The sequence below is a fragment of the Natator depressus genome, chromosome 7, assembly GCF_965152275.1.
Source record: "Natator depressus isolate rNatDep1 chromosome 7, rNatDep2.hap1, whole genome shotgun sequence".
NCBI classification, from domain to species: domain Eukaryota; kingdom Metazoa; phylum Chordata; order Testudines; family Cheloniidae; genus Natator; species Natator depressus.
In genome coordinates this window covers 118,064,593-118,090,723 of record NC_134240.1, presented here as the reverse complement: position 1 = coordinate 118,090,723, position 26,131 = coordinate 118,064,593, and the positions used below count along the sequence as shown (strand labels likewise).

Below are 26,131 nucleotides of genomic sequence, written 5' to 3'. Positions count from 1 at the left end.
ATTAAAAAAAAAAAAAAAAAAAAAAAATGTACTAGATTACTCATACTAGGTTGCGAGGTTAATATCTACCTTGCTAGAAGACTGTTATATCTGGGCTTATTTCACAGAGGCATCAGTGGGTTCCTCTACACACACATCAGCTGCTTAACTGGAAAACACAGTTTGTCCCTTAGGAACCTGCTCTGTTTGTGTCCGTCTTGCTGCTCAAAGGATACTAACATCAAAAGAATGCTCAATTATGTTATTCAGAACAGCACTGGGACACTGTCCTCACCATATGTTCACCCAGGCAGTAAGTCCACTGCCCTGCCCTTTACCGGGATGATAATGAAAGAGACTAATTATATTGTATCACAAATGCATCCTGCCCCCCGTCTCCGGTATGCTTCCCAAGCGAGAAGGATTTTGCAAGGTACAGGAAGTGTGTATTTGGGTGGGGGAGGAAAGGGGAAGAGGTTGTTTAGCTGCAGCTGAAAGTCCTACTAAGTGGGCACTTTTGCAACTTGAATTTCCATTAGTTTAAAAAACTATGGTTGATTTCAATGCCGCTTTCTCTGCTGCTACGTGGGGGATTGAAATTAATCTGCAGGGTCTGGGTTTTAACCCCACCACACACACGCAGAAAAATCAGCTGTTACTAAACTTCAAAGCTGCAATCACAGGTCTGTTGCTTTTTACAAGCAGGAGGTCTCATTTGCAACATTATTTTTTGTGGGAGCCACCTTAGTTTCCCTCTCATCCCCTTCCCTTCCTCCTCCTTTAAAAACAAACTAAATATTTGATTAGAGATTTTGAATAACCCCCAATATTTGCATTGCAACCCCTGAAAAGATTAGTCCTGTCTGTTGCTTGTCACCACCACAGGGACTGGTGCACAATGGGAAAAAACAAACCAGCCAACCCATTGGTGGAGTGGAGGGACACTTTGACAGCATAAATATTTCAGTTTCTCCCCTTCTTTCTTCCCCTCCCACTCTGTAGAAACCAGGGCCTGCACTGGTTTCCATGAAAGGCGAGAGTCTCTCCCGCTGAAGTCAACTGCCCGCAAGAGGTTTCTGCGATGCCCCAAGGACTTGTGCTTGGTGGAAGAGCATTTCTCCGCTGGTCCTGCTAAAGGGATTCTTTGTGGAGCATGTTTGTATGTCCCACAGAGGGAATGTGCACTGTATACTCGTTTATCAGTGCGGATGTGTTCCTCAGCATCTCATGAAACGTGTCCACCGTCTTTCTGTAAGCGTCCCTGTGCAGAACAAACGGACGGAAAAGGTTGAGTGGCTCTGCCTTCTGGAACACCACTGGGAAGTTCAGCACCTCGGGCACCTTCCGGTTTCCAATGAAGAAGTGGCAGAGCTTCTTTTCCTGCAGGCTTTTCTCCAGGAACTTCAGCATGTCTTGCAGCCTGACCTCCAGGTTCTCAGAGGCCCAGTCCTGATAGGGCCGGGTCTGCAGTAAATGCAGCATCACCGTCTTCAGGTGGTAGTTGGTGAGGCTGCTCGGACCTGTTAAGCTACACTGCTTTCCATGAAGGAAGGAGAGGATCTGAAGGCAGCTGAGGTGGCAGGCACTGGCAGGCAGCTTTTTGGAGACGGAGTGGATGAATCTCCTCTCGTACACGGCAAAAGTAACAAACCAGTCAGTACTGGAGACAGGATCAGCCATTAGGTTGCTGCGGGGGAAATGGGAGATGAAATAGGCATCCGAGTCTTCACACTGTACCACAGGGGTGAGATTAAAGGCAATGGACTTCCCAGACCTGAACTTTATCTTCAGGGCTCCCGGTGAGTCCAAGAGGTTGAAGGTGAGGTCGAATTCATATTTGTGGGAGATTTTGTTCCAGGACTTGGTGATCGCAATCTGGAACCACTTCATGACCTGGTCAGCATCCAGATACTGGGTGTTCTTGAAGCACAGCAGATCCTCCATCTCACCACTGCGCCTGGTCTGGTTGGTTTGGCTATGGAGGAGGCACAGCATGTCTTCCCCCAGCTTAGTCTTGCCACAGATGCAACCTGCTGCATCCTCATCTGCCCTGCAGACTTTTATGGTGCCGTAGCCTTGTTTGTCCGGTGGGACTGACTCCCTTGAGCACCAGGTCTGGGATCGGAAACAGTATGGCTCTGGGGGCGTGAAAGGGACAATCAAGTCACAAACCAAAGGCTTGTGCACCCTCCAGTTTTCGTACATGCTCCCCACCCCTATGGACTCCTCCACTTCCATGTCGGCGTCTCGGTTACACACGCTCCTCAGGGCCTCCAGCAAGTCGTCTGCAAAGCCTTCCACCAACTCTCGCTTCCTAGCCATGTCACCGGTGGCACCCAGGATACACCTCTCGTAGAAGTTGGCCAACGCGGCTTTGTCTGGGAGGGCCACGCCCTTGAATGCTTTCCCGAGAACGGCCATGTCGTCCTCCTCACAGGCTGACTCCTGCCAGTTCCCATCTTGGTAATCCTGCCTCCAGAGCTCGATCAGCAGGAAGATGACCATGGACATGGCGCTCCACAAGTCCCAGGGGAGGGGTTCCTTGTTCTGTTCCTCCGGCTCCGTGGCCTTTTCCAAAGTCTTCAGCGTGGCCTCCTGTCTGGCAATCTCTTGCTCCAAACGCAGCTGCTCCAGCCGGAGGTTCTCCTCATGCGCCTTCATCTTCTGGATGATGTCCTCAGCGTACTCAGGAACGGTGGCATTCTCTTTGGGGAAGAGGAGTGGGTGGTTGACGATGGCCGTAATCACCACCAGACACACCCGGAAGATCCCTGCTGGCATGGCGATTCCTTCCCTGCAAGAGAGAGGAGCAGAAAAACCCACTGTCAGCGTCACAGATATTTCAGCCTCCACCCATGGTCAGAGGAGTAGTGAAATAAGGTCACTGATTTTGTCTAATGTGGTCAAGCCCTTTCTCCTTGCTCCAGCTAAATATCTGACACAGGGTCTTTGGGGCACCCTGGCAGGGACCTCTTAGACACAGGCACTTGTTCGTGAACTCCTAGACAGAGGCGTAGAGAGGAGGCAGGTAAGCGTGTGTGGATTCCCAGAGCTGTCCACAGCTCTGCTATCCTTTGGAGCCAGAGGAGGATGCTTTCACTGCTGTCGCTCCATTGTGACTCTGTTGGAAAGCTCTCCCTGCCACCCCACGGGTGGGCTGAGGCAGAGTCTTCCCCTTCTCTGAACACACCCTGGCCCACCTGAAGGCAGAGAACAGTGGGCAGGCTGAAAGGAGGGCTGGAAATCTCTCCCTCCTCCCCCGCAGTCTTGTGCAGTTGACCATTGCCACCCTAAGAAGGGACAGAGGCACAATGCAGGGGGGTGGGACCATAGGGAAGGGGAATGGTCATGATATGGGGGGGGGTGGCAAGGATATCCTTTATGCAGGGCATGCCTAGAGCCTCACATTGCCTAAATCCAACCCTACTATCTCCACAATCAGTGCTGCTCATTCACACGTGGGGTGGGAACAGGGTTGCATGGTTTTGTGCCTTTGGGCGGGAGGCACATCCCAAGTCGCTTCCCGCTCCTTCAAAGTACCACGGCGTCCCTGCACAGCCGAGATCACGCTGGGGCACGTCCGTCCCAGTGTAGTGGCTGCCACAACATGGTAGCATTTGGAAGAAGGCAGGGCGGGTGAGTCTGCAGCTTGGGGGTGGGGAGGGGCAGGTTCCTCACACCCAGAGAGGGATGGTGTTAAATACATCATGCAGTTTAATTTTGGCACCTGCTGATCTATGACTGAACGATACATTGGAAAACATCCCTGCCAGGTCTGAACAAACATCAACACTTCTTCCTCAGAGCTGCAGTCCCAGTCAACCGGCTCTATTCTGAAGGGTCTGGGGCAATCTGTTCTACTGCCAAATATTTACCACTCGGTTTACATGCAGCAACAGCCGCCACCTGACACCCCCTTCACCCAGTCTTGGCTGGGGTGACAGCTTCACAGTGTTTTGGGAGGCTTTATTTGTAACGGCTACCATAATGCATTGGGTCTGCAAACGAATGAGTGTTTAGCGCCCCAGGGGTTCCTGGGAGCTGATGATATTAAAGAAATTAACTCCCAGCTTTGCTGGGCACAATCCTATTGCCTGGGCATCTACCCAACACTGAGTGAAACTCCCAGAGTCCTAGCCAGCATGAATTAGTAGGAGTTCTTTGGGTATTTAGGGGTAGCATTTCTTTGATTGGAGATTGATCTCCCTCTTCTCTCCATGGTGCTAGGAAGTCACTAGCTCTCAAGGTCTCCTTGTTTGCCAGGTATTACCCCTGGGCCTTAACACAACAGGAATCCAAGAGGACCAGAGAAGAGTACGGTGTTTTTTAATTTCTGGTGGAACATTTGGATGCAACAGACCCATGGGTCTGTGTGGACGTGCGAGACACAGGAGGTGTGCATCTGGGAAAAAGAAGGGACTCTGCTATGAGAATAAAAGTACATTAATACAATACAATGAAAGCCAGCCAGAACCAAAGTAAATACTTCATAACTAACTAATGTATACTATTGGGGTGGGGTGGATCCTAAGTAGGTATTATGGTGATCCCATTGCTGTAGCTTCTGGGCAATAATGGTAGGTAGCATGTTACATGGTATGAGAGGCTGTCTTGTCTGTAGTACAAATTCACAAGCTGACAATCTTCATGGTTTTCTCAGGTCATATTGTAACAAATCCATGCCACCTAGGAATTCATGGTTGTGGGGCTGTGCTGCCCCCGCTTACTACTCAGTGCCTTATGACAGCAGAGAGACTAGAACGCCGATCCTCCTGCTCCAGAAACACAGGCCAACATTTGAACGTACGGAGACTCACCATTAGGTTAGCAGTATGGGGCATATGAAACACAGCTGAGCACTTCCACCAGTAGGGAACAGACATTCATAGACATACCAGCCAGTTCATTACAGCACAACAAGTCATGAGACAATATGGTGTCACCATAAAAGGTAGCCCCTTGCCCTTCCACATGAGGATATTATACATACTAAGAGGATACCATCTTTTACTATGCAGGCACTGTTCCAATATTGTCAGCTGTCAGGCTACTGTATCCTGGCTCCCACTGAGACCACCATTAATTTTGGCATCATGACGTGGAGCTAGGTGCTATATTGGGTTAGTGCACATGACCCTTACCCCTCTCAAGACCATATATTGCCTTAACAGAAAAGTCACTGAAAATGTGTTCAGTGGTTTCTTGTTCTACTTTCCATTCATGTATTTCCCCAGGGCACCACATAATTAGTTACTAACTTAGACTGTAAGCACCTTGCCTCCTTGTATTTCCAGAGCACCAGTGTGGTGGAAACAACAATAGATGGTATATATTTATCCATAAGTGGCAGCCTCTGCTCAAGAGAGGGCTGGGATAGGAATAGCAAGGGAGGGGAGACCAAATCAGGACGGAGGGGCATTGGCAGAACTGCAGAAGGGAAGCTCACGCAATGCTCAAGACAATGCTAAGAGTCCCTCCCCTTCACAACCATTACATTCATTCCCAATGTTTTTCAGCCATCCCTCCCACTCCACACACATACAAATTTCATCTAGAGAAGACTGGAAATCCCAACTGTTTCTCATTTTTTGCATCTACCATGAACTCATCATTTTGTAAAACAGCGGCAAGTCCAGGAGGTGCAGTGACACCATGAGACTCACGCCCTGGTGCGGTTTAAAAATAAGCTGGGTCGTCCCCCCCACCCCATGTCTCAAACGCTTTTTATCAGTTTGCGAAGGAAAGGCAGGAAATGCTGCCGAGTTCCTTTCCTCGGCACTGTGCTTTTGCAGAACTGTGTGTACATTTAGAGATTAAAAAAAAAACAAAACACATGACAGGGTGCCAGAGGCCATACTTCTGCCTTCAGATCCTGAGTAGGGGCTGGGCTACACTTAAGCTTAAGTAACTATGTGGGTTGGAAGAGTGATTTTTTTTTTTTCAAACCCGACATTGCTCTCCTAGTACAAGCCTAGTACAGATTCAGTTCTACCAGGATGGGTCGAGTTCTACCAATATAAAAGGTGCCTTACACCAGAAATAGCCGTACCAGTGCAAAACACCTTTATACGTTACACTGCACCCACACTAGCGGGGACTGTACTGCTTTACCTACACCAGCATAATTAAACACAGGACAACTTTCTACTGCAGCGAGGGCTTAGTCGGGTTTCAGTCCCTCCAGACTGAGGTGGGCAGGGGACCAGCTCTGATACCGGCTACTAGGAACATTCCATTCCCAGATCTCATCCAGTGCAGTGTGTGTGTGTGTGTGAGAGAGAGTGTGCGTGAGAGATAAGATACACGGGGCTGGCCTGGTAGCACTGCCTTTTAAGTTTGTCCAGCCTGACTTCTCATTACAAGACCCTGTTTTCAGTTGCTTATCCCTTTGCCAAGTGTTAACTGTTTGGGCTCAAATTTCCTGTAACGAGTGTTTGATCCAGGCTGTTTCATTTTTTGAGAGAGCGTTTCAGCCAAAACAGTCCAGCCATTGCTGAGAACGAGGCTAGGGAAAAATACCTTGTTTTGTTCATGTTAAAAAAAAACAAAAAAAAAACAAACGCAAAAACCTTCTGGTGACTTTTTTTTTTTTTTAAACAGCTCTAAGTGCTCCCATGCCTTGTAGCAGGGACTTGACATTTAGCAAGGAGCAGCTTTGAGCCTTTTTCAGCCCCATGAAAATCTGCCAAATTTGGTCAAGTTACAAGCCTTTGGGGGGGGGGGGGACCCCACCTCCCCTGGGAGTTTGCAGAGCAGAGGCTTCTTAGAGCTTAACAGCTAAAATGTCCACAAGTTTTGTCCTCACTGAGCATGCACAAGTCTCTTTCAGCTCCCACTATGACCAGACCCTGCATGTGCCAGCCTCCCAGAGTGACTGAGCGTGGTCCAGCCCCTCACAGTGCCTGCGTATGCCCAGACTGCTCATGCGCCATCCCTACAGAGCGACAGAGCACCCTCCAAACCAGGGCGACAGTGGGGAAAGCCAGACTTTCCCTGTAGTGGCTGCTCCAGGCCAGGGTGAAGCCAGGCACCAAAAGAAAGAGCAGGAGGAAACCTCTCTCCTGTGCGGTCAATGATATCTCCCCCCACTCCCCCCGCACCTAGGCAGTATGGGGGAAGCCATCTGATTTGAACACAGAGGGGAGAAGAGCTAGACTGGGGGTGGTGGAAGGAGTAGTTTGGGACAAGGAGTCTGGGATGGGAGGGGAACTGGGACTAGAAACAAAGATGGAGGAGGGAGAATGGAAAGACAGATCTGACAAGGAGCTAGAGTCTGAGCAGGATGGGCACTGGGTGGGCAAAAAGCCTGCAACAAGGAGCCCGGGCGGGAGGCAGGACAAGGGTGGGGGTGGGGGGGAAGACTAGGACTGGGACCCAATTGGGGTAAGAGATTGGATGAGGAGCCGCAGAGGGGTGAACTTGTGGGAGACTGATGAGAAGCAGAGACTGGTATTAGGCAGGCAAGGAGAATGGGGCTGGGCAAGGGAAACGACAGGGGCAGGTTGGAGAGGCAGGGCAGAAGAGGTCAAGGTTGGGGGTGGGGGATGGAAGAGGCAGAATGGAAGCCAGGAATCCTGAGTCTCACTGCTCCTCTACTCTCTGCAGATATCTGTGAAGCCCACTGGCAAAGTGTGTGTCTCACCCCCCTCTAGCACTGGTCCACACAGAGCACGACAATCTACCACTGCAACAAATGAGGCAGAGGTCTTCCAGACAACAGCCTCCTTCACTGTACAACCCCAGTTCATTCTCAGTCCAGAGAACTGAATGAGGCAGGGATCCTGTGGGGAAAAAACCAGCGGGATATCATCTAACACAACACTGTATCACAATGCATATGTGCCAAGGGGCTCAGGAGGTGTCAAATTAAGATTACACAGACAACCTCAACTCCGGCATTTCCTAACTTTTGAGTGGTTGACTTTGCAACCATAATAATGTTCTTTTAATGTAGCTTTTTGTGGGTAATGTTGTGATACTTAGCTCTTGCACAAAGGCAGCCAAGCATTTTGCTGCTTATTGGTCAATATTGGTCAGTATTCCCACTATGCTGCCTTCAGCTCCCACGGTGCTGCTTTGAAGGCTGCTGCATTTGTGGTAGTGGGTGAGCAAGATGGGCAGGGAACCTGGTTCCGGCAGTTGAGACCACCTACACAGAGCCCCATCTGCTTCCCCCATCCTCATCCCAGGCCTTCAGCCTGGCCCAGTCAGCTCCGTGCACCCCTCTGAAAACATCCCACACTTTGAAAACCTCTGCTCTAAGAGATCTGCTGTAGCTCAAACAGGAATTAATTCAGCAAAATTCTGTGGCCTTTGTTATACAGGAGGTCAGACCAGGTGATCACAGTGATCCCTTTTGGCCTTAAAAATCTATGAATAAACCTGAGTATTAATGACACATTTGGAGGGCAGGGGAGGATGGAACCATTTGTCCATGGCCCTAGTGAGTGATTGGACCCACACAATCTAAGCTTTCATTAAAAAAAAAAAAAAAATACATAGAAGTTCTAGCTCTTATGGGTTGCAAAGAAAAAATGTCTCTGTAGCTGATCTGAGTATTAACTACTTCAGTGCTGTCTTCCTGAGTCTACTATCATCTCCTTCCAGTGCCTCTGCTGCTGCTCATAGTTTGGCCAAGCTGCAGCAGAACTAGGTTAACAAGCTTGACCAGTGCCACTGCTGCTATTCAGAGCCCTGTGGGCAGCGGTGAATTATCAAGACTCCGCTCAGTCTCATGCTGCTGCTGAAGCACACTTGGAAGCATGCACTGGCGAGGATAACCCCCAAACCTCCACAAAATGAGACTCTACCTCAATACCAAAGACTTCTTTGTCCCCCAGCTGCCTTGGCAGTTCTGGGGGGGAGAGAAGAGACAGAGAGTTCCTTCTCCTTTCCAACAGCTAGCACTTCAAACTTAGACCCTTTTTGGCTGGAGGCTGATACAGAAGATAAAGATCCCACTCACACAATGCCCAGGGTCAGTACCCTGGTAAACATGCCAGCATGTCCTCTTCCCAGCTGCTGGTGTCAGGGTAGTTGGGACTTCTTCCGAGGGCATCACTGTTGGGCTTTCCCGTTGGAACCTCCCCTCTTTTGTCTCTACCTCTAAGCTGGTAGATTTAAGTCCCCCACCTAGTAAATGCCCAGTACATTCTTCCAAGCTCGGAGTATCATTATCAGACTGGAGTCAGCTTGCAGAACTAGGTCCCAAGTTCGTGTCTCACAGAAGCCACTGCACATCAAAAGCGAGGTGAGACAAGCCTCAAGGTTCATCAAAAGACTCTCTCCATTTCATGAGGTGGGGCAGTGCCATGGCAGGTCACGCTGGCGCTGTACTGTGCTCTGAGGGAGGGTGCGGCTGCTCTTTTGGCCTGGGATAGATTAGATGCAACCGCCAAAACCCAAGTGCTTAAACACACTGAGAACTCTAATATTTATAAATGCACTCCCACCCTACCCGTGCTTGTCAGCTGGCGAAGTGCGTCAGTTATAACAAAGCAGCAGCACCTGTGAGATGCGTTCCGGTTTGCTTGAGGGTAGCTCCTAGCACAGACCCGGGGGGGGGGGGGGGGATGTTTATCTAGCTTCTATCACTCATGGCGAGAAAACCTCCATCACTGAAAGTTCTGCCAGTGCTGAAGTGAGAAATGCCAGAATTGTACTGAGCAATGGAGATCTGGGAGGACTTCCCACTGTGCTACTAGCTGGTACTTACACAGGAACATGGCACTGCCATCTTGGATACTGCCAAAGCGGAGAATAAGCAGGGCTGATCACCAAGAGCTCTGAGGAACTCTTGGTTAAACAGATGATCGTTTGTGCTGTTCTTGTGGCTCCTGGGGAGCATGCTGTTCACCAGTCCTGTCGGCTACTAGCGCTCGACAGAACAGGGGTTGCTACAGCTAATGCATGCGCTCCGGTTTGCTTTTGCTCACATCATGTTCATTTAGTGCTGGAGAAAGGTGCTGGATTTCAGTTCCTAGCACAATCCTCCCCAGCCTTCTCTTTATCCACAAAGCAGGTACATCACGGGTGGTGGTAGGGGAGGGATTGGAAGGGATCCATCTCCGTGGCCGACTCAATCTTTGGCTTCTCTAACAAGGCTGCCAATGAAGAAGGACCAGTTAGTGCCATCAGTCTGTGATGTGGACCTCTGTGCACTGGGAACTGGCCAGCTATCACCTGCCAGCTCTTTTCACACAGACTGCCGAAGAGTCACCACTGAGTTATACTGGTGACCCAGAGAAGAGCTCTATATCCCACTGCCGGTGCCAGGCAGAGACATGGCTATACTTAAAACAAGATACTTTGGAAAGCCTCAAGTTAAGCCCTGCTGCATGGGACAACTTTCATGGTAGGTTAGTTTTAAGAGACCAGTCAACTCTGAGTCCATTTAACACAGAACCAATATTAAATTTGTATCACACCTGCTAAAATTAACATCACTACAACCATCAGAACTTCCACCCCGCTTCACGAATATTAAATCTCACCCACTCTTTGCAGAATCATGTCACCTCCATTTCACAGCTAGGGAAGCAAATGACCAGAGAGATTAAGGGACTCACCAGAGGGGACACAGCAGATCAGTAGTGCAGCCAGAAACAGACCCCAAGAGTGCTTGTTATCCAGTCTCTGGCTCAGTGCCTCTTTCCATGATGCACTGCCTCACGAAACATGAAGCTGAAGGCCTATGCTTGCCCTCAGATATTCACTTATGCATCTCTGCTGCTCAGTAGTCAGCTACTGCCCTGGTTCAGTAGTTCTGATTTTTAACATCTCAAAAACAAACCCACCACAACCAAGCAAGAAAAGAAACACTAGTAGCTGCATCACTGTAAGGTCAAGATTTTCTTTTAAAAAATAGACACGTTATAAAAATCATCCCTGCTCTATCTATCCAGGTCTTTGGTACTTATAAGGTCGCTGTTACTGTTGCATCTAAAGATTGTGAGAATAAATACACTGATTGCTTCACAATACCCCTGTAAGTTATCCCTATTGCACAGATGGGGAATTGAGGCACAGAGAACCCAAGCGATTTACGCAAGGTCACAGAGACAGACTATGGCAGAGCAGGGAATTGAACTGGATTCTCCTGAGTGCTAGACTAATGCCCTAATCCCTAGACCGTCTTTCTTGTCTCCAGGCCCACCCCTCTTACTCCAACACTCTATTTTTTCTCCCCTTACAGCACACTAAGGGGGAGAAAGGACGACTCCTTCTCAACACCACTCCTTCTCCCCCATAAGAGGCCAGAGTGTTGCCTTGGAAACTCCACCCCAGATTAGAGGCTCAGCCCTGGGATAACTGTCTGCCAAGGATACTTGCCTGGTAACGATTGTTTTGCCATTTGATTGCCAGCACTGTTGCCTTCAGGAGGGTCTATGAACATCCTGCCTGGAGCAGACTCTCAGTGCCAAAGGGGTCAGTCGCACGGCCAGAGTTGGACGTCCTGCCCAGTGGCCTGGTGCAGACAGTTCGGAAGTGATGTTTTTCTCCCCCAGTAGCACAGTCAGATATTTTCATGGAAATGTTGATGTTCGTCCTGGATGCAGGACAAGGCAGCCCCTCCTTCACCTAAACAGACTGACTGACTCAGACCCTAATCCGGCTCTGCTGTTTGCTCTAATAGATCCCAGACAGCTCCAGGAAGTCACCCTTTCAAAAGGGAACAGTCCCAGTATTTCATCTATAGATGAAATACATTTTAGTAGCTTCCATTACAAGAATAAAACCCATAGAAGAGACAGCTGATTTATTTTGACTCAAGCAGAGAACAGCCACTCACTCAGGAGCACGTGGCCAAACCCCAGAGAACGGTGCTACTTGTTGGATTTTCGATCCAACACACAGTCTCACCATCACATGGGCAATCTATCGAGGTATTTCCAAGGCTCTGCTCACCATGGCATCTAGGCACCATTTGCATCAGTGAAAGTGCCACTATGCTCTCCTGTGCACGTATTAATTATTTGCACTGAGGTAGCTCCCAGGAGCCCCAGTCAAGGACCAAGACCTTATTACGCTAGGCACTGTACAGACACAGAACAAAAAGACAGTCCCTGCCCCAAAGAGTTTACAATCCAAGTATAAGACCAGAGATCATAGGTGGATAAAGACAAATGGGAGAGTACAAGGACAGTGTAATTAGTCCGTGCAGTGGGCAGTGGTCTTAGCACACCAGTTGTCTAACCATTGTCGAGTTATTGGTTTTTCGACTGCTAGCCTGCTCCATTCTGGTTAGCAGGCCACAGAGAGACATGTTGCAAGAAGCCTCAGCTCCGCAGAAAGCACTCAGGAGGATTTTTACAGCATTTCACTGGGCTGCCTGTCTCCAACCTCTATGCTACAAACACAGACGGTGGGGCAGGAAGTGCATATGCCGCTCCCACCCATCCCAACAATGTATTCGGTTGTTGTAGAGTCACTGCCAGAGAACATCTTGGCTGGGCTTTTTAAGTCACATACATTCGTGCTGTTGGTCTAGAACAATTGGAACTTTTACACTTAGGCCAAAAACGTTTGACCCACTGGCCTGGACAGCTCCCCCATTTAGCTCACTGAATTGGACAGAAGCGATCACAACAGCCAGTCGGTCATCTGCACCTCATGCAATCTTTCATCAGCACAGATGGTCGCAAGTTACAGCAACCCCCTGCTGTTGTACTGGCTGGCCCCGTAACAGTAGCTACGGGGAAAGAGCAATGCCGTTGCACACGTGCTCCCCGTCTCCCGCTTGATGTCCACATTGGGACCCATTAAGGAAATTTCTCCCCTGATCTCCCTCTTCTGCCCCACTCCACCCTGTCGGCAGCAACAGCGGATATCCCTGAAGAGTAGTCTCATGGCAGAGGAAGGGAAGGAAAGCGTGCATTAGGACTACAGAGAGGGGCCAATTGCCAAAAACTTCCACACAGAATCTCTCCCCGGTCCCGCAATTCTTAACAAGGAAAAAAAAAAAAAAAAAAAAAAAAGTCAAACCTGCCATAAAGCTAAACAAGTTGTTAACTGTTACGCCAGCTCTCCCAGCACCCAGAACTTTCCCACCCACTTCTATGGGTACTGGCAGTATGGCAGATTTAGAGCTCCTATTTCTTCCATCCCTGACACCACCTCCTATTTCTATACTAGCTAGAAGTAGGAGGATCCTGCATTGACCAGGGATTTCAAAGGTGGTGGTGTGAACCTCTCCATTAAGGGCCTGGTCCAAAGCCTAGTGAAGCCACTGGAAAGATGCCCATTGTCATCACTGCTGTTTGGATCAGAGCCCAGAGGCAGGGACTGAGAACTACACTGATCCAAGACCTTCTGCATCATACTGAGTCCTGAAACAGGACAAGATAGCACACTTAAATTATTGCAGGGCCCCGATCTAAGGGTCCAATACCTTGCTAATAAACAGTGCTCAAAATGAAGGCTAGCTCCTGGGAGCGAACTCTCCTGGGAAGCATGCTGTTCACCAGTCCTGTCGGCTACTAGCGCTCGATAGAACAGGGGTTACTACAGCTAATGCGTGTGCTCCAGTGGTTTGTGAAATATGGAACCTTTTAAAGGTCACGTTATTTCAATAACCATTTGCAGTTGTTTCTCCACAATCCTTTGAATTCCAACTGACCTTGACCATTGTAGCAAGAACCATTACAACAGGAAACCAATGCTTTATATTGAAAGGAGAACTAGAATCCCATCTTACAAAATGGTATAAAAAAATTCCCACTCCTCTTCGGGCATTAGACACCTGCTAAAATAACTAGTCGGAATCTGTGAGTCCTGCCGCAGCTGACATGAAGGGGAAAGCAAGCTAGTAAATAGGAGAGATGAGATTTTAAGATCTGATTGGCTAATTTCCTCTCTCACGGATTACATACCAGTGTAACTGCATTGACTTCAGTGGAGTTGCTTCCCAGTAGAAGTGTGTGTGTAGAATCAGGCCCTGATATCATACTGCCTTGCGCCCTGCTAAGCTCTTGGAAGAACAGTGCAAACACTTTCAGGAGCAGTAATCTTTTCCAAACACTCATCCTGGATCAGCGATCATAAACCCAGAAAACAGACAAATATGTTGGCTAAAGAATACATTCTGCTAAACTGTGGTTTTAAATTAGTTTAATCAGACAGAGCGAGAAGATAAAATAAGCAAGCTAGCAAGTAAACAAGATAACCCTTCCCCACACAATTTCATGCAGCTTCTCCTGCACCCGGAGCCATCACCTCCTAGTCAATTTCACATGGTGGAGTGGCACACCTATTGCCAAAAGTGCAAGGAGTTATCTGGAAAACTTGGGCAATTTCCTCCTTTGCATTCCTATCGCCACAAATCCTTTCACTTTCCCCTTCCCTGAGTGTTTCATAAAATAAATGTTGGAAAAGGAAGCTCTGCAAGGAATTGTTAGCAGGAGAGAAGAGATGTGACACACATTGCCATGGTGAAAGCACTGAATACAAGGGCGTGCTAGCATTTGGGTTATTAGGCCACGTGTTTCTTGTTAGGGACATGTCTGTGGTGAACATGAACGCTCACTTCCTTTATAAATATGCGTGCATGAAAGGAGGGCTTTGTTCAGAAGCCCAAGGACACGCCCCTGCTGTAGTTTAAAGGCAAATTTACAGCGCCATAGGAATGATGCGTCATTACTTCAGGGTCCCCACTAGTGGGCCCAAAATCCGCATTGCCAGGGAGGCCTCTGAGCTCGGTTTAAGAGTACAGAGTAAAAGCTACCACTCCAGGTGGGAGACCGGAGTTCAACAATTTCTAGGACTAGGAGTGCATGCAGGACAGAGGTCTGAATGATTCCAATCAAGTCCCTAGTATTTTACATTTCCTCCAGTAGCTGCTTCTGAGTTAGACACCACAACCACCAGCATCTGAGTGTCTGAAGTGGCAGCTTATCGATAAGAAGCTGGAATGCAGCTCAGCCAACCTCAGTAGAGAATGTCTTTAGAACTCTTAACTCCAGCATCAAACAGAAGCCCGGCGTTAGTGCTTTAACCATCAGGCTGCACATACCGGACTCCCAGGTTAAAATCCTGGTAAAACCTTTTGTACCAAGCAGGTTTATTATGCAAGGGTCTTTTACAGAAGGCCTTAAAAGAGAGAGAGGGACAAATTTTCAGCTGATGTAAATACACATAAAATCATTGCCTTCTTACACCAGCTAAGATCAGCTGATTGATCCAATGTGCCCTAGATATATAGAGCCCACAGCTATTCATGCAAGGACCTAGGTCAAATTCTTCCCTTCCCACCCCAGTCTGTAACTCCAGAAGTGGCTGCATTTCAGTGATACCTTGTGTTAGACGGATAAAATTTCAAAATGGCCAAAGTCTACTTTTGAATTTTTTTATCCTTAATGTGTATGTGTGTGTACACACATCCCTCCATAGAAAAAGCTATATTAAGAACATTAAGTTGCACAAGTTAGCACTCAAGGCAAGCAATAATGCCAATTTAATATCGCCCAAGTACCCTTAATTCTGTCCCTCGGGTCGATAAATCACATTCTTTACAGGTTAGTCTCTAAGGTGCCACAAGTCCTCCTGTTCTTTTTGCGGATACAGACTAACACGGCTGCTACTCTGAAACCATTCTTTACGTGACCACTTTTTCTCAAGAGAGAACAACATTCAGTTTTATCTACATTCCAACATATTCACACAGCATCTATGTTCTATTTCCTTCTCATAATGGACCAGTGGGTCTTTACTAATTTACTCTTTACAATGGTAACTTCTTTACTCTCTGTGGGCCAGTCTGTGAAACCTCATTCCCACTGCTGAGCAGTCACTCACCTAAGCCATGGTCCCGATGTATTCAGTGGGACTACACAAGTGAGTAACTGCTCAGTGGGAGTCAGGGTTGGTCTGGCCCTATGGGATTTAATTTTCATTGCTTTGTCTAAAGCAATGCATCAAATATTTTCGACTAGAAGCACCACCATTCCTTGGTGCAATTCAGGGCAAGAGGTAGTTAATTACAGAGCTAGCTTACCTGAAAATGTAGGGCTCAACCACTCCCTGTTTCTGCTTGGGTGAAGGAACCCCGACGCTATTCTTGCAGGCTCAAAGGCTACACTTCATTTGCCTTTACAATGTGATCATCACAACCACATGGGCTAGAAAGTGCATTTTAAAAGAGCTTAAATTCTGCAGAAGCAGGTGTCTTTGGCTCTTGTTCTCCCGAAGGCAAATGTTCCACGCACCAAAGGGGAGTGGATTTTTTCCAAGCTGTGCATGTGGCAATGCGGTGCATAAAATGTTCTCTCACTGCATATATTGAAAGAGCATCTTTGCCCCAGGTAAAAATCTCATTGATATGAGTAATGTGCTGGCTCAACCAGAAAAGTGACCTCCCAAAAGGGGTAATACAGAAAAACGGGAGAGCCCATTTAAGTGCAGGAAGTGGTAGAGGCGAGAAAGCAAGTGCTCCAACTCTCACAGCTTTGATCTTGGCAGACGGGAAGAGTGTGCCCAGGAATGCTTTTGGAAAACTGCTTTGCTGGCATCAGAACAGCCATTTCAACCAAAGACCGAGATGGGGGACCCCCTCTCACAAGACTGGATCCAAAAAATGACATGAAACAACATGGTACCAAGCAGCCAGCCAAGAGTAATTCCAGACTGAGTGCCAAACATTAACAACCTCCCCTTTTCTGCACACACAAGCCAAGAGCTTCCAAATTAAGATTCTCTATAAAGTCATCTTGTTATTGCTTGTCCAGGTGGGTTTTGCTGATTCGGTTCATCTCCTGATGGTATTAGCACACAACCCAAGCGTCCAGATTTCCATTAAAAAAAAAAAAAAAGCATCATTACCAAAAAAGCAACCCATGTTTTTCCTACAGCCTTGCTCATTAGCATTTTAAAGGAGATTTACTTACTGTCAAGTGTGCCAGCTCCAAAGTGAAAGCCCTTCTAGTATGTCCCTGTGGAAGCGGCATTTTCTATTTCCAGATCACCTCTGGGAACAAGTACTTTGCCTGCTAAAGATCTCAAGGGGCTTTACATACATTCATTAAGGTTCATATTATTACCTCTGTGCTGTAGAGAAGAGACATTTGTCCATCCTCCCCCGCCCCTCGCTGCCTCCAGAAATGCAGCTAGCTCTGGCATGGAATTCTGCATAACGTAAGAACGGCCCTGCCGGGTCAGACCAAAAGGTCCATCTAGCCCAGTATCCTGTCTTCCGACAGTGGCCGATGCCAGGTGCCCCAGAGGGAATGAACAGAACAGGGAATCGTCAAGTGATCCATCCTCTGTAGCTCATTCCCAGCTTCTGGCAAACGGAGGCTAGGGACACCATCCCTGCCCATTCTGGCAAATAGCCATTGATGGACCTGTCCTCCATGAATTTATCTAGTTCTTTTTTGAACCCTGTTACGGTCTTGGCTTTCACAACATCCTCTAGCAAGGAGTTCCACAGGTTGACTGTGCTTTGTGTGAAGAAATACTTTCTTTTATTTGTTTTAAACCTGCTGCCTATTAATTTCATTTGGTGACCGCTAGTTCTTGTGTTATGAGAAGTAGTAAACAACAGTTCCTTGTTTACTTTCTCCACACCAGTCATGATTTTATAGACCTCAATCATATCTTCCCTTAGCCATCTCTTTTTCAAGCTGAAAACATAAAGAGAACTGAAGAAGAAGAACCGCAAGTTAAGAGGGGGAAGTTAGTTAGGCACAATACAGTTACCATAGATGGAAATTAGTTAGGGCACAGATTGTTACGAAGAGTCATGCAGCATACAATCCACAGGCCCAGAGCCACAGCAGTATTCAATGGAAGTTAGGAAATACCATTGTGGATCTGGACCTATAGTGACCAGTTATAATCAGCTTTTAAATCCCAGCTCCTTTGACTGGCCACCCAAATCCGATCACAGGTTTGTTGCAGTCATAAACACACATGCAGGTGAGGAAATCCCTTGGCAGACTCCTTTCTCATTGATCATCCCCCATTTTTAAAGTTGTTTAATGCTTATGAATAGGGCCAAATTAACACCCAGAGAGACAGAAGGTCTAAGAGGGGTGGATGATTTTATGCCATTGCATGCTAGTTGTTTCACCAAAGGCACCTTCCTGTCCTAAAGAGCTTACACAAGCTAGAAAAGCTTAGTCGGGGGGATTGGTTGATTTCAGCAAGCAGCAGGAGAAAAGGGAGGGAAGGAGGTAGAGAACAGAGGTAAGGGGAGCAGAAAGCATGAATGGATACTGAGCAACAACGCAGGAAAGATCCACCCTGATCTTTTATAGGGAGGAGGAGAGCGATGCTCTGGCTGGACTTTTTTGACATCAGAGACCTAGGAAGTTACACTTCAGAGAAATTATGTAGACAGGTGACTGGCCATGTCCATTAGTTAAACAGGGGTCATTCAAACAGTGCTCAGCTGTTTCCTTGCGTGCCGGGCACTGGGGGAGGGGGAGACAGTGCATAGCTATTTCTCAAAGCCAGACAATAAGCACTGTGCTCGGGCTAGGAAGTCTTGAGATCCAAAGCCTAAGTAAGTCAACAGGAGCCCTCCTATGGGCCTTGGATCAGGCCCTTCAAGGGCTAAATATTAGATCACCGTGTCCCCTTCTTTTCTGTAGTTCCAGGGTTCACCCTCACTTTAATCTGGCAGTAACTGCAGGGGAAAGACAGTAAGGAGGAGAGACATTAATTTAGAAGAGCCTGCCGGGCACGGGGTCCCAACAACAAAGCACAGGAGTGCGAGAGCGAAGAGCCTCTCTTTCCTATTCCACAACGATCACTAGGGATGGGGACCATGAAGGGAGTAGAGGGGGCAGTACTAAGCATCATGGCGTCAAATTTTAGGTATCTAGGGGAGAAAAAAAAGCACAGGAACAACACAGTGATCCGCAAAGCCTGAGCTGGGAGCCCAGGCTCCCTATGCTGTGAGTGGGGAGAGAGAGGCACCTTAGGCTGAGATCCACAAAAGCCAGCACGCTAGGCAGGGAGCTGCCCCGGGAGATACGTAGGAGAGGGGTGTGTCCTAAGCTCGGACCCTTTCTTCAGACAGGTGCCTAACTCCCGGCTTCAGGGAGGTGCCTCTCTCTGCTTGTGGATCCATGCACGGGAACCAGCGCCTGGAGTCCGATAGCTTAGATGCCTCAGGTGTTTCTTGCAGGAACGAGTTAGTGGACTGCCTCGCTCCACACAAAATAGTCAGCAGCCTGGTTTATAACTCCTGGTCCAGTAGCTGGAGCACTTTGCTGGGATGTAGGAGACCCAGGTTCAACTCCCCCCCTCTCTACCAGAGGGGGAGAAAGATTTAAACAGGGGATCTCCTACACCTCTCAGGAGAGTGCTCCTATGACCGGGCTATTCTGATGTGGGGCTCCTTCAGCCTCTAATGAAAGAGTGATTGGAGCAAGGGGACCGGACTGAGGGTCTCCCAACTCCCAGGTGGATGTCCAGACCACTGGTCTGCAGCATCTCTCTGTAGCTCAATGACGAGTTAAGTATTTATCCACATCAGGACAGAAAATGATTTTGCACTGAATGGGACCTACTCCCCTCTGAGCACACCTATCAGGTCTGGCTCAGCACAATGTAGGCAGCCGAATGCCATACCTATCTTCCCCTGGTTCGTTAACCGCTATGGGGCTTACGTGGGAGATAGGTGTCTGGGCGCCTCGAGGAAAGCAGCAATGTACACACCCAGAGGCAGAACCACAGGCCTGTAGGGAACTTGAAAATCTAGGTGCGGAGTGAATTTAGGCACCTACCGGGTTTGGTAGGAGTCCCGTGGATTGCAGCAGAGCCATAACTTGGACCTAAAGGCCTCACTATCTTTGCAGATCTGGGCCAAAGCTCCCCTACTTCTTTGGTCCCCAATGCCCACTGGCAGGTCATATGCAAAGTCAGCAGTTTTGAAAGCGGGGCACTTCCATATTAACTGAGAAGAGGCTTCATTAGGCCTGATTCTTCACACCCTTGCACAAGGTGCAATGGGCTGCCAAATCAGCATTTCTGGCCTGGAAGCATTTTACACCTGATTTGCACAGATGTAAGTGACAATTGAAGGTGCATGGCACGCGAGAATCAGGCCCCACATCTATAACGGCTGGATTGTCACAGCAATGAGCCCACAGACCCCTGGCAACAGGCAAAGGCTTATAAAATCGACCCTTTGAAGCCTGGTGCGCTCTGGCCTCTTAAGAACAATTTGGGGCAAGCTGCAGGTGCACAAATCCCCTCCCCACCCAATGGCTTATTTGGGGATTAGCCTCTGCTCTCCATGTGTCCCTTTGAAAATTAAAGCCAGGAGATTGCTGCCAAGCAGTCATACTTTCCAGTTTAGCTTTTAATTGCTGGGTGGGGCAGGAAGGTGACGATTCCAGTTTACAGAGTAGCAGCCATGTTAGTCTGTATCCGCAAAAAGAAAAGGAGGACTTGTGGCACCTTAGAGACTAACAAATTTATTTGAGCATAAGCTTTCATGAGCTACAGCTCACTTCATTGGATGCATGCAGTGGAAAAATACAGTGGGGAGATTTATATACACAGAGAACATGAAACAATGGGTGTTACCATACACACTGTAACAAGAGTGATCAGGTAAGGTGAGCTATCATCAGCAGGAGAGCTCGGGGGAAAAACCTTTTGTAGTGATAATCAAGGTGGGCCATTTCCAGCAGTTGACAAGAACATATGAGGAACAATGCGGGGGGAGGGAGGGAATAAACATGGGGAAATAGTTTTACTTTGTGTAATGACCCATTCACTCCCAGTCTCTATTCAAGCCTAAGTTAATTGTATCCAGTTTGCAAATTAATTCCAATGCAGCAGTCTCTCATTGGAATCTGTTTTTGAATTTTTGTTGTTGAAGAATTGCCACTTTTAGGTCTGTAATCGAATGACCAAAGAGATTGAAGTGTTCTCCAACTGGTTTTTGAATGTTATAATTCTTGACGTCTGATTCCAGTTTAGGGAGCTGTAGGTAGGGAGTGAGAGCGCCCTGGGTGTAGTGTGGGTGGGGATGCTGCTGCTGTGCCCAACGCCAGAGGTGCCATTTCAGCTGTGTAAGCAAATCTTTCTGCCCACTCATTCCTCCAGCGGAGGAAGCAGGATGGGAGGCAGGTAGCCAAGAATAGGGCAACATGCAAAGCGAGAGCCAGCCCAGAGGTACAGCTGGGAGAGCGATTTATTTTTTGATGCAGACATTTTAGCATTCCAGGCGCAACACTAAATTAGCTAAGCCACTGCCAGACAAACTAGAACAGACCCTGAGCTGCAAACACAAACCTGCCCTGAAATCACCCTCTTGAGGCAAAGGATTCAGCAAAGCAAATGGCTTTTAAACAGCCTCCTGAAGGCCAATGGACACACAGGCTCTGTTGGACCAAGAGGGGAAGCAAGTGCCAGAGGCGAGGGCTCTCGCCTGAGAGCACCCAGCCAACAGACATTCAAGTCTAGGGACTGTAAGAGCGCATCTGTTGATCTCTAGTGCTGTGCTGGTGCCTACGGAGAGCTGTGACCGAAAGCAGGGAAAGCTGTATGATTTAAAGGGGACACATGGAGAGCAGAATGCTGGAATAATAAAGGCAAGAGGCTGCCCCCAGATAAGCCATTTTAAGGGGTGTGTTTTTGTGCACAAGCAGCTTGCCCCAAATTACTCCTCCTTATGCGTTATGCATGTTCAAATCCCGCAGTGCTTACTCAGCGGAGCCAGTCACGAGCAGTAGGGAGTGCAGGACAGGAAGCTGTATCACTGGAAGTATTAGTAATGCTTGTGTGGAGGTCACCTACCTGTTGAACCAGCACCTCTTCCCCATGGACATTCCTCTCATGAGTGATGTCCTTGTGGGATGGGACACAGGAGCTACAAACAGAGGGGCTGGTTTCACAGCAGCTTAGCAAACTGGTTCTGCGTTATGGCAGCTGCTGTCTTGTGCTGCAGAATCTAAGCTTTCCTTTAAAACCCAAATTAGGGTCCCGATTGTCAGAGCTGCTGAACATCCACCCCTGCTGTTGACTTCATTTGGAACTGAAAGTCTCAGCAGCGTTGAAAGCCCGGTCTTAAGGCCCAGATCCTCGAAGGGATTTAGGTACTTTAATCAGTAGGACTTAGGTGCGTACGGGCTCGTCTTCACGTAGAGCACTACAGCGGTGCAGTAACACTCGTGCAGTTGTGTCACTGCAACGCTTAAGGGAAGTCACTCCTATGCTGACAGGACAGCTTCTCCCATCAGTGTAGTTAATCCACCTCCCCGAGGGGCGAGAGCTATGTCGATGGGAGACGCTCGCTCATCCACACAGGGGCTTAGGTCCGTATAACTACGTCGCTCAAGGGTGTGGATTTTTCACGCTCCTGAGCGACACAGTTATACTGATACAGGTTTGTAGTGTAGACCTGGCCTAAGTATCTTTGAGGATCTGGGCCCAAGTCTCTTGTGTTTAGTTTTTCCTCTGTTACAATTTAACTAGCATTACAAGAGGCAGCATCCCCTATCCCCTACAGTTGTGAAGACAGCCTTCAAAATATGAACCAAAAATGTAAAACATAGGGAAGTCTGCTTGAGTGTGCAGACAGCCTGAAACAGCAGCTCAGGAACGTGCAAACTGCCCTTGTTCATTATATAAGGGGTTGTTAACTCTGAGTTCTAGTGATGGCGGATTAAACTACTTCATTGCCACTCAAAGCGTGGAAGAAAGTCCAGAGGCAGTTACATGAGGAAGATCTACCTACAGGATTCTTGCTAAAGGGGTAGAGCTTGTTTTGTGAGCACACCTTGGAATAATACCACTGATTTCTTCCTTCTCCCACCTTACCCCCCAATTCGATCCCTGTTTACAAGCATTCCAAACACTTTTACTCAAGCACATGGGTTTGATCTGGTGGCAAGAGCACAAGACGAGGATCCAGGAATCCCCAGTGGCTGATCCCAATGCTGACACTGACTCACTCTCTGACCTTGGACAAATCATTCACTTCTCTGTGGTGCTCATAGTTATTGAGTTTATTTCCCACCTGGGAATATTGTGAGGGTTAGTTAAGTGCTTTGAAGGTGAAACACACTAAATCCCATATGTTAAAGAAGGTTGAGTTCAAGGTTCCATTCCTTGTTTTCATGACCTGTTTCCACTCAAGGATTGGAGACGCTGCTCTCAAACATGGCAAGGAGCTAAAGGAAAATCTGGACCAGTCATCTGTAAATCAAAGAGTTCATACCAGTGGACAGTGTTTCAATAGTAACAGCTGCAATAATGCAGTGCTTCACTGGCATCTGACATTAAAGCAGTCCCAAGATCATTCAAAACAAGCTGTGGTGGGTGGGTGCACATACAAAGTGCTGCTCCATCTGATAGATCAATGGCCCTGTGTTTACCTTCATGCTCTCAATAAGTCAGTGCAAATGGCTGTCATGACAGAGCGGCTGAAGACGACACTCCAGACAGTTTCTGTCTACACTACTTTTATTGCACTAGTGTAGAGACAGCACTAGCATTTTTACGGCAGGCTGTCTAACACACCCCAGAGTGAACGCAGATGGCCTAGTGGTAAGAATGCCAGTAAATACCAGAGTCCTGTTTACACTAGAACTTCCACAATTGCTACCACCAGGGAACCAACACCAGTGGAAGATTCCAGCCCCAATTCTAGTGTAGGAAAGTCCACTGGAGTCCTGACTCTCCTTGGTCACTGGTTTTACCACTAGTGACTTCCAGCGGAGCTGTTCCTGATTTGCACTGGTATGAGAGGCAAATCGGAGCCAGGCTATTTTAGGAAGAGATAAACACACATACAAGAGAAATAGTAACGTTTTTCTAAAAATGCAGCCCTCACTTGTCAACATTTACATTAGGTTCAGTTTGGCTGTGTTAGCATTAAAACCCAAGGCAACCATGTGCCATTTTAAGCCAGAGATGAAGCTTGTGTAACATGCATTCCACATTGGTTATTTCACGAACAACATCTGTAAGCTAAGTTTCAGAGTAGAAGCCGTGTTAGTCTGTATCTGCAAAAAGAAAAGGAGTACTTGTGGCACCTTAGAGACTAACAAATTTATTTGAGCATAAGCTTTCGTGAGCTACAGCTCACTTCATCGGATGCATGCAGTAGAAAATACAGTGGGGAGATTTTATATACACAGAGAACATGAAACAATGGGTTCCCCCCTCATCCCCCCACTGGTAATAGCTCACCTTACCTGATCACTCTCGTTACAATGTGTATGGTAACACCCATTGTTTCATGTTCTCTGTGTATATAAAATCTCCCCACTGTATTTTCTACTGCATGCCGATGAAGTGAGCTGTAGCTCAAGAAAGCTCATGCTCAAATAAATTTGTTAGTCTCTAAGGTGCCACAAGTACTCTTTTTCTATCTGTAAGCTAAGGATCCCTTGTATGTTTGGTGCAGAAGAAGAGGGGAAGATGATTAGGTTTTCTATGCTGGGGCCTTTACTGTGCAAAGACTTACAGGAGTGCTTCACTTTATGCACTCTGAGTCTGTCCGAGTGATATCAGTGAGTGGGAGTACTCACATGCATGCTTAACTTTAAACTCTGTGTTTAACTTTTGACCCTGTGGCTCAAAGGAGAAAAGACCCCCAGGCCAGGCTACCCTGGAAACTTTTTTTTTTTTTTTAAAGAAGTTTCAGCAGAGGCAAAAGCCCTAGTGTTAACAAGTATAGCTACACCAGGAAACCTTTTCCAGTGTGTAGGCCTTTCAGGGAGTATCTGAGGATTAAGAAATGTCCTGAAACTGGTTTCAGAGTAGCAGCCGTGTTAGTCTGCAAAAAGAACAGGAGTACTTGTGGCACCTTAGAGACTAACATTTATGAGAGCAGCCTCTCACAGTTTGTATGGTAACTTCCAACTTATCTGTATGTATCTCTCTCTCTCTCTCTTACTAAGTGTTCCATTCTATGCATCCGATGAATGCTGCTCACAAAAGCTTATGCCCAAATAAATTTGTTAGTCTCAAAGGCGCCACAAGTCCTCCTGTTCTTTTTGCAGAAACTAGTGTTATTTTTTAAAAGAAGAAAGTCTCAACTAAGCTAGGGTTTCTCCCCCATCTTATTCTCCTTCTCTGTCCCCACCTCAGACGCAATTCACTCCTTGCTTTCAAAGAGAATGACACAACGCAGGCATGTCAACAGATGCGGAAGGAAGATCGATGCAAACGCAGGCTGGTGTTGAAAACTTCGGTTACAACGTAGGGATGTGCCAGCGATCAATGGCCCTGTACGGGATCATTCGCGGGCCTGTTTACCCCACGTGAAAGAACAGCTCGAGCTAGTAAAGAGAACAACACTGATTCTGGCGACAGGGATTGCGCCGCTCCGAATTGTGCCGCTCTTTCTGACACAGACCCTCGCACCATGGGACAGCGTCAGGCAAGCCAGCGCAGCCAGCTTCCTCGCTCTCCGTCCACCGCCAGGCTCCGGAGCCCCCTTACTCTGCCGGGACGAGGCAGCTCGGGTGCGGGGGCAAAGGGGGCTGTTTGCCGGCCCGCAGCCCGGCGAGCTCCGGGGCAGAAGCGGCGTTACAAGGAAAGGAACTCACTCCGCATCCCCGAAGATGGAGGACGAGCGGGACCCCTTCCTCCCCCGCACCCAGAGCCGCGGAGAGCCGGCGGCCGGCTCTTGACTTACTGCGCCTGGCCGCCTCTGCGAGCGGCGGCTCCCCCTCGCTCCGCTTGGCGAACGTGCACACGAGGGCTCACGGAGCCCCCCGCCGCGGCGCCGGACAAAGGCTTCCCCGGGCGCCTTCCTTTCTTCCGAGCCTCATGCTCCCCGTTTTCACCGCGGGGCTAGCCGCGCCGGCTTCGCTCGCTTTCGGTCTTACTCATTTCCTGGATGTCAGCGTTACTCCGCGAAACGTTCCCCTCCATCTAAGAACAAGCCACCGGGCTCCACTTTCTGCCTCCTGGGACCTTCTTAAGGAGGACGGTCAGAAAAGGGGGGGTGGGAGAGAAGCCTCATGAGGCAGCTCCTAGATGTGCTGTACAACAAAGACGCCCGCGACGGGTCCAAGCCTTTGAGAGCCGTGTAAACCCGAGCCGCTTGCTGAAGCGGCGTGCCCCAAACTCCGGAGGTGCCCGGGCGGAGGGAAGTCGCCCTTAAACCCTGCCTGTTGCGCAATACATGATTACAGGGCTAAGCAGCAACTTTCCCGGGTTTGTTGCTTGCAGCTTGTTATAATGA

At 48.2% G+C, this 26,131-nt stretch overlaps 1 protein-coding gene across 2 annotated transcripts; it reads right to left on the bottom strand.

Moving 5' to 3' along the window:
• Positions 1 to 26,131, bottom strand: ITPRIP (inositol 1,4,5-trisphosphate receptor interacting protein). 2 transcript variants are annotated; one of them, XM_074959397.1, is made up of 2 exons: positions 25,580 to 26,131; positions 1 to 2,773 (listed from the first exon to the last, which is right to left on the bottom strand). In XM_074959397.1, the coding sequence occupies exon 2, from the start codon at positions 2,758 to 2,760 to the stop codon at positions 1,111 to 1,113; it is 1,650 nt and encodes a 549-aa protein (XP_074815498.1). In that variant the 5' UTR covers positions 2,761 to 2,773; positions 25,580 to 26,131; the 3' UTR covers positions 1 to 1,110. The 2 variants fall into 2 exon arrangements, with proteins under 2 accessions (XP_074815498.1, XP_074815499.1); XM_074959398.1 differs by having other exon boundaries at positions 25,773 to 26,131.

Bases quoted from the DNA above. Each gene is read 5' to 3' on its own strand.
- ITPRIP (XM_074959397.1), bottom strand. From the start codon at position 2,760: ATGCCAGCAGGGATCTTCCGGGTGTGTCTGGTGGTGATTACGGCCATC.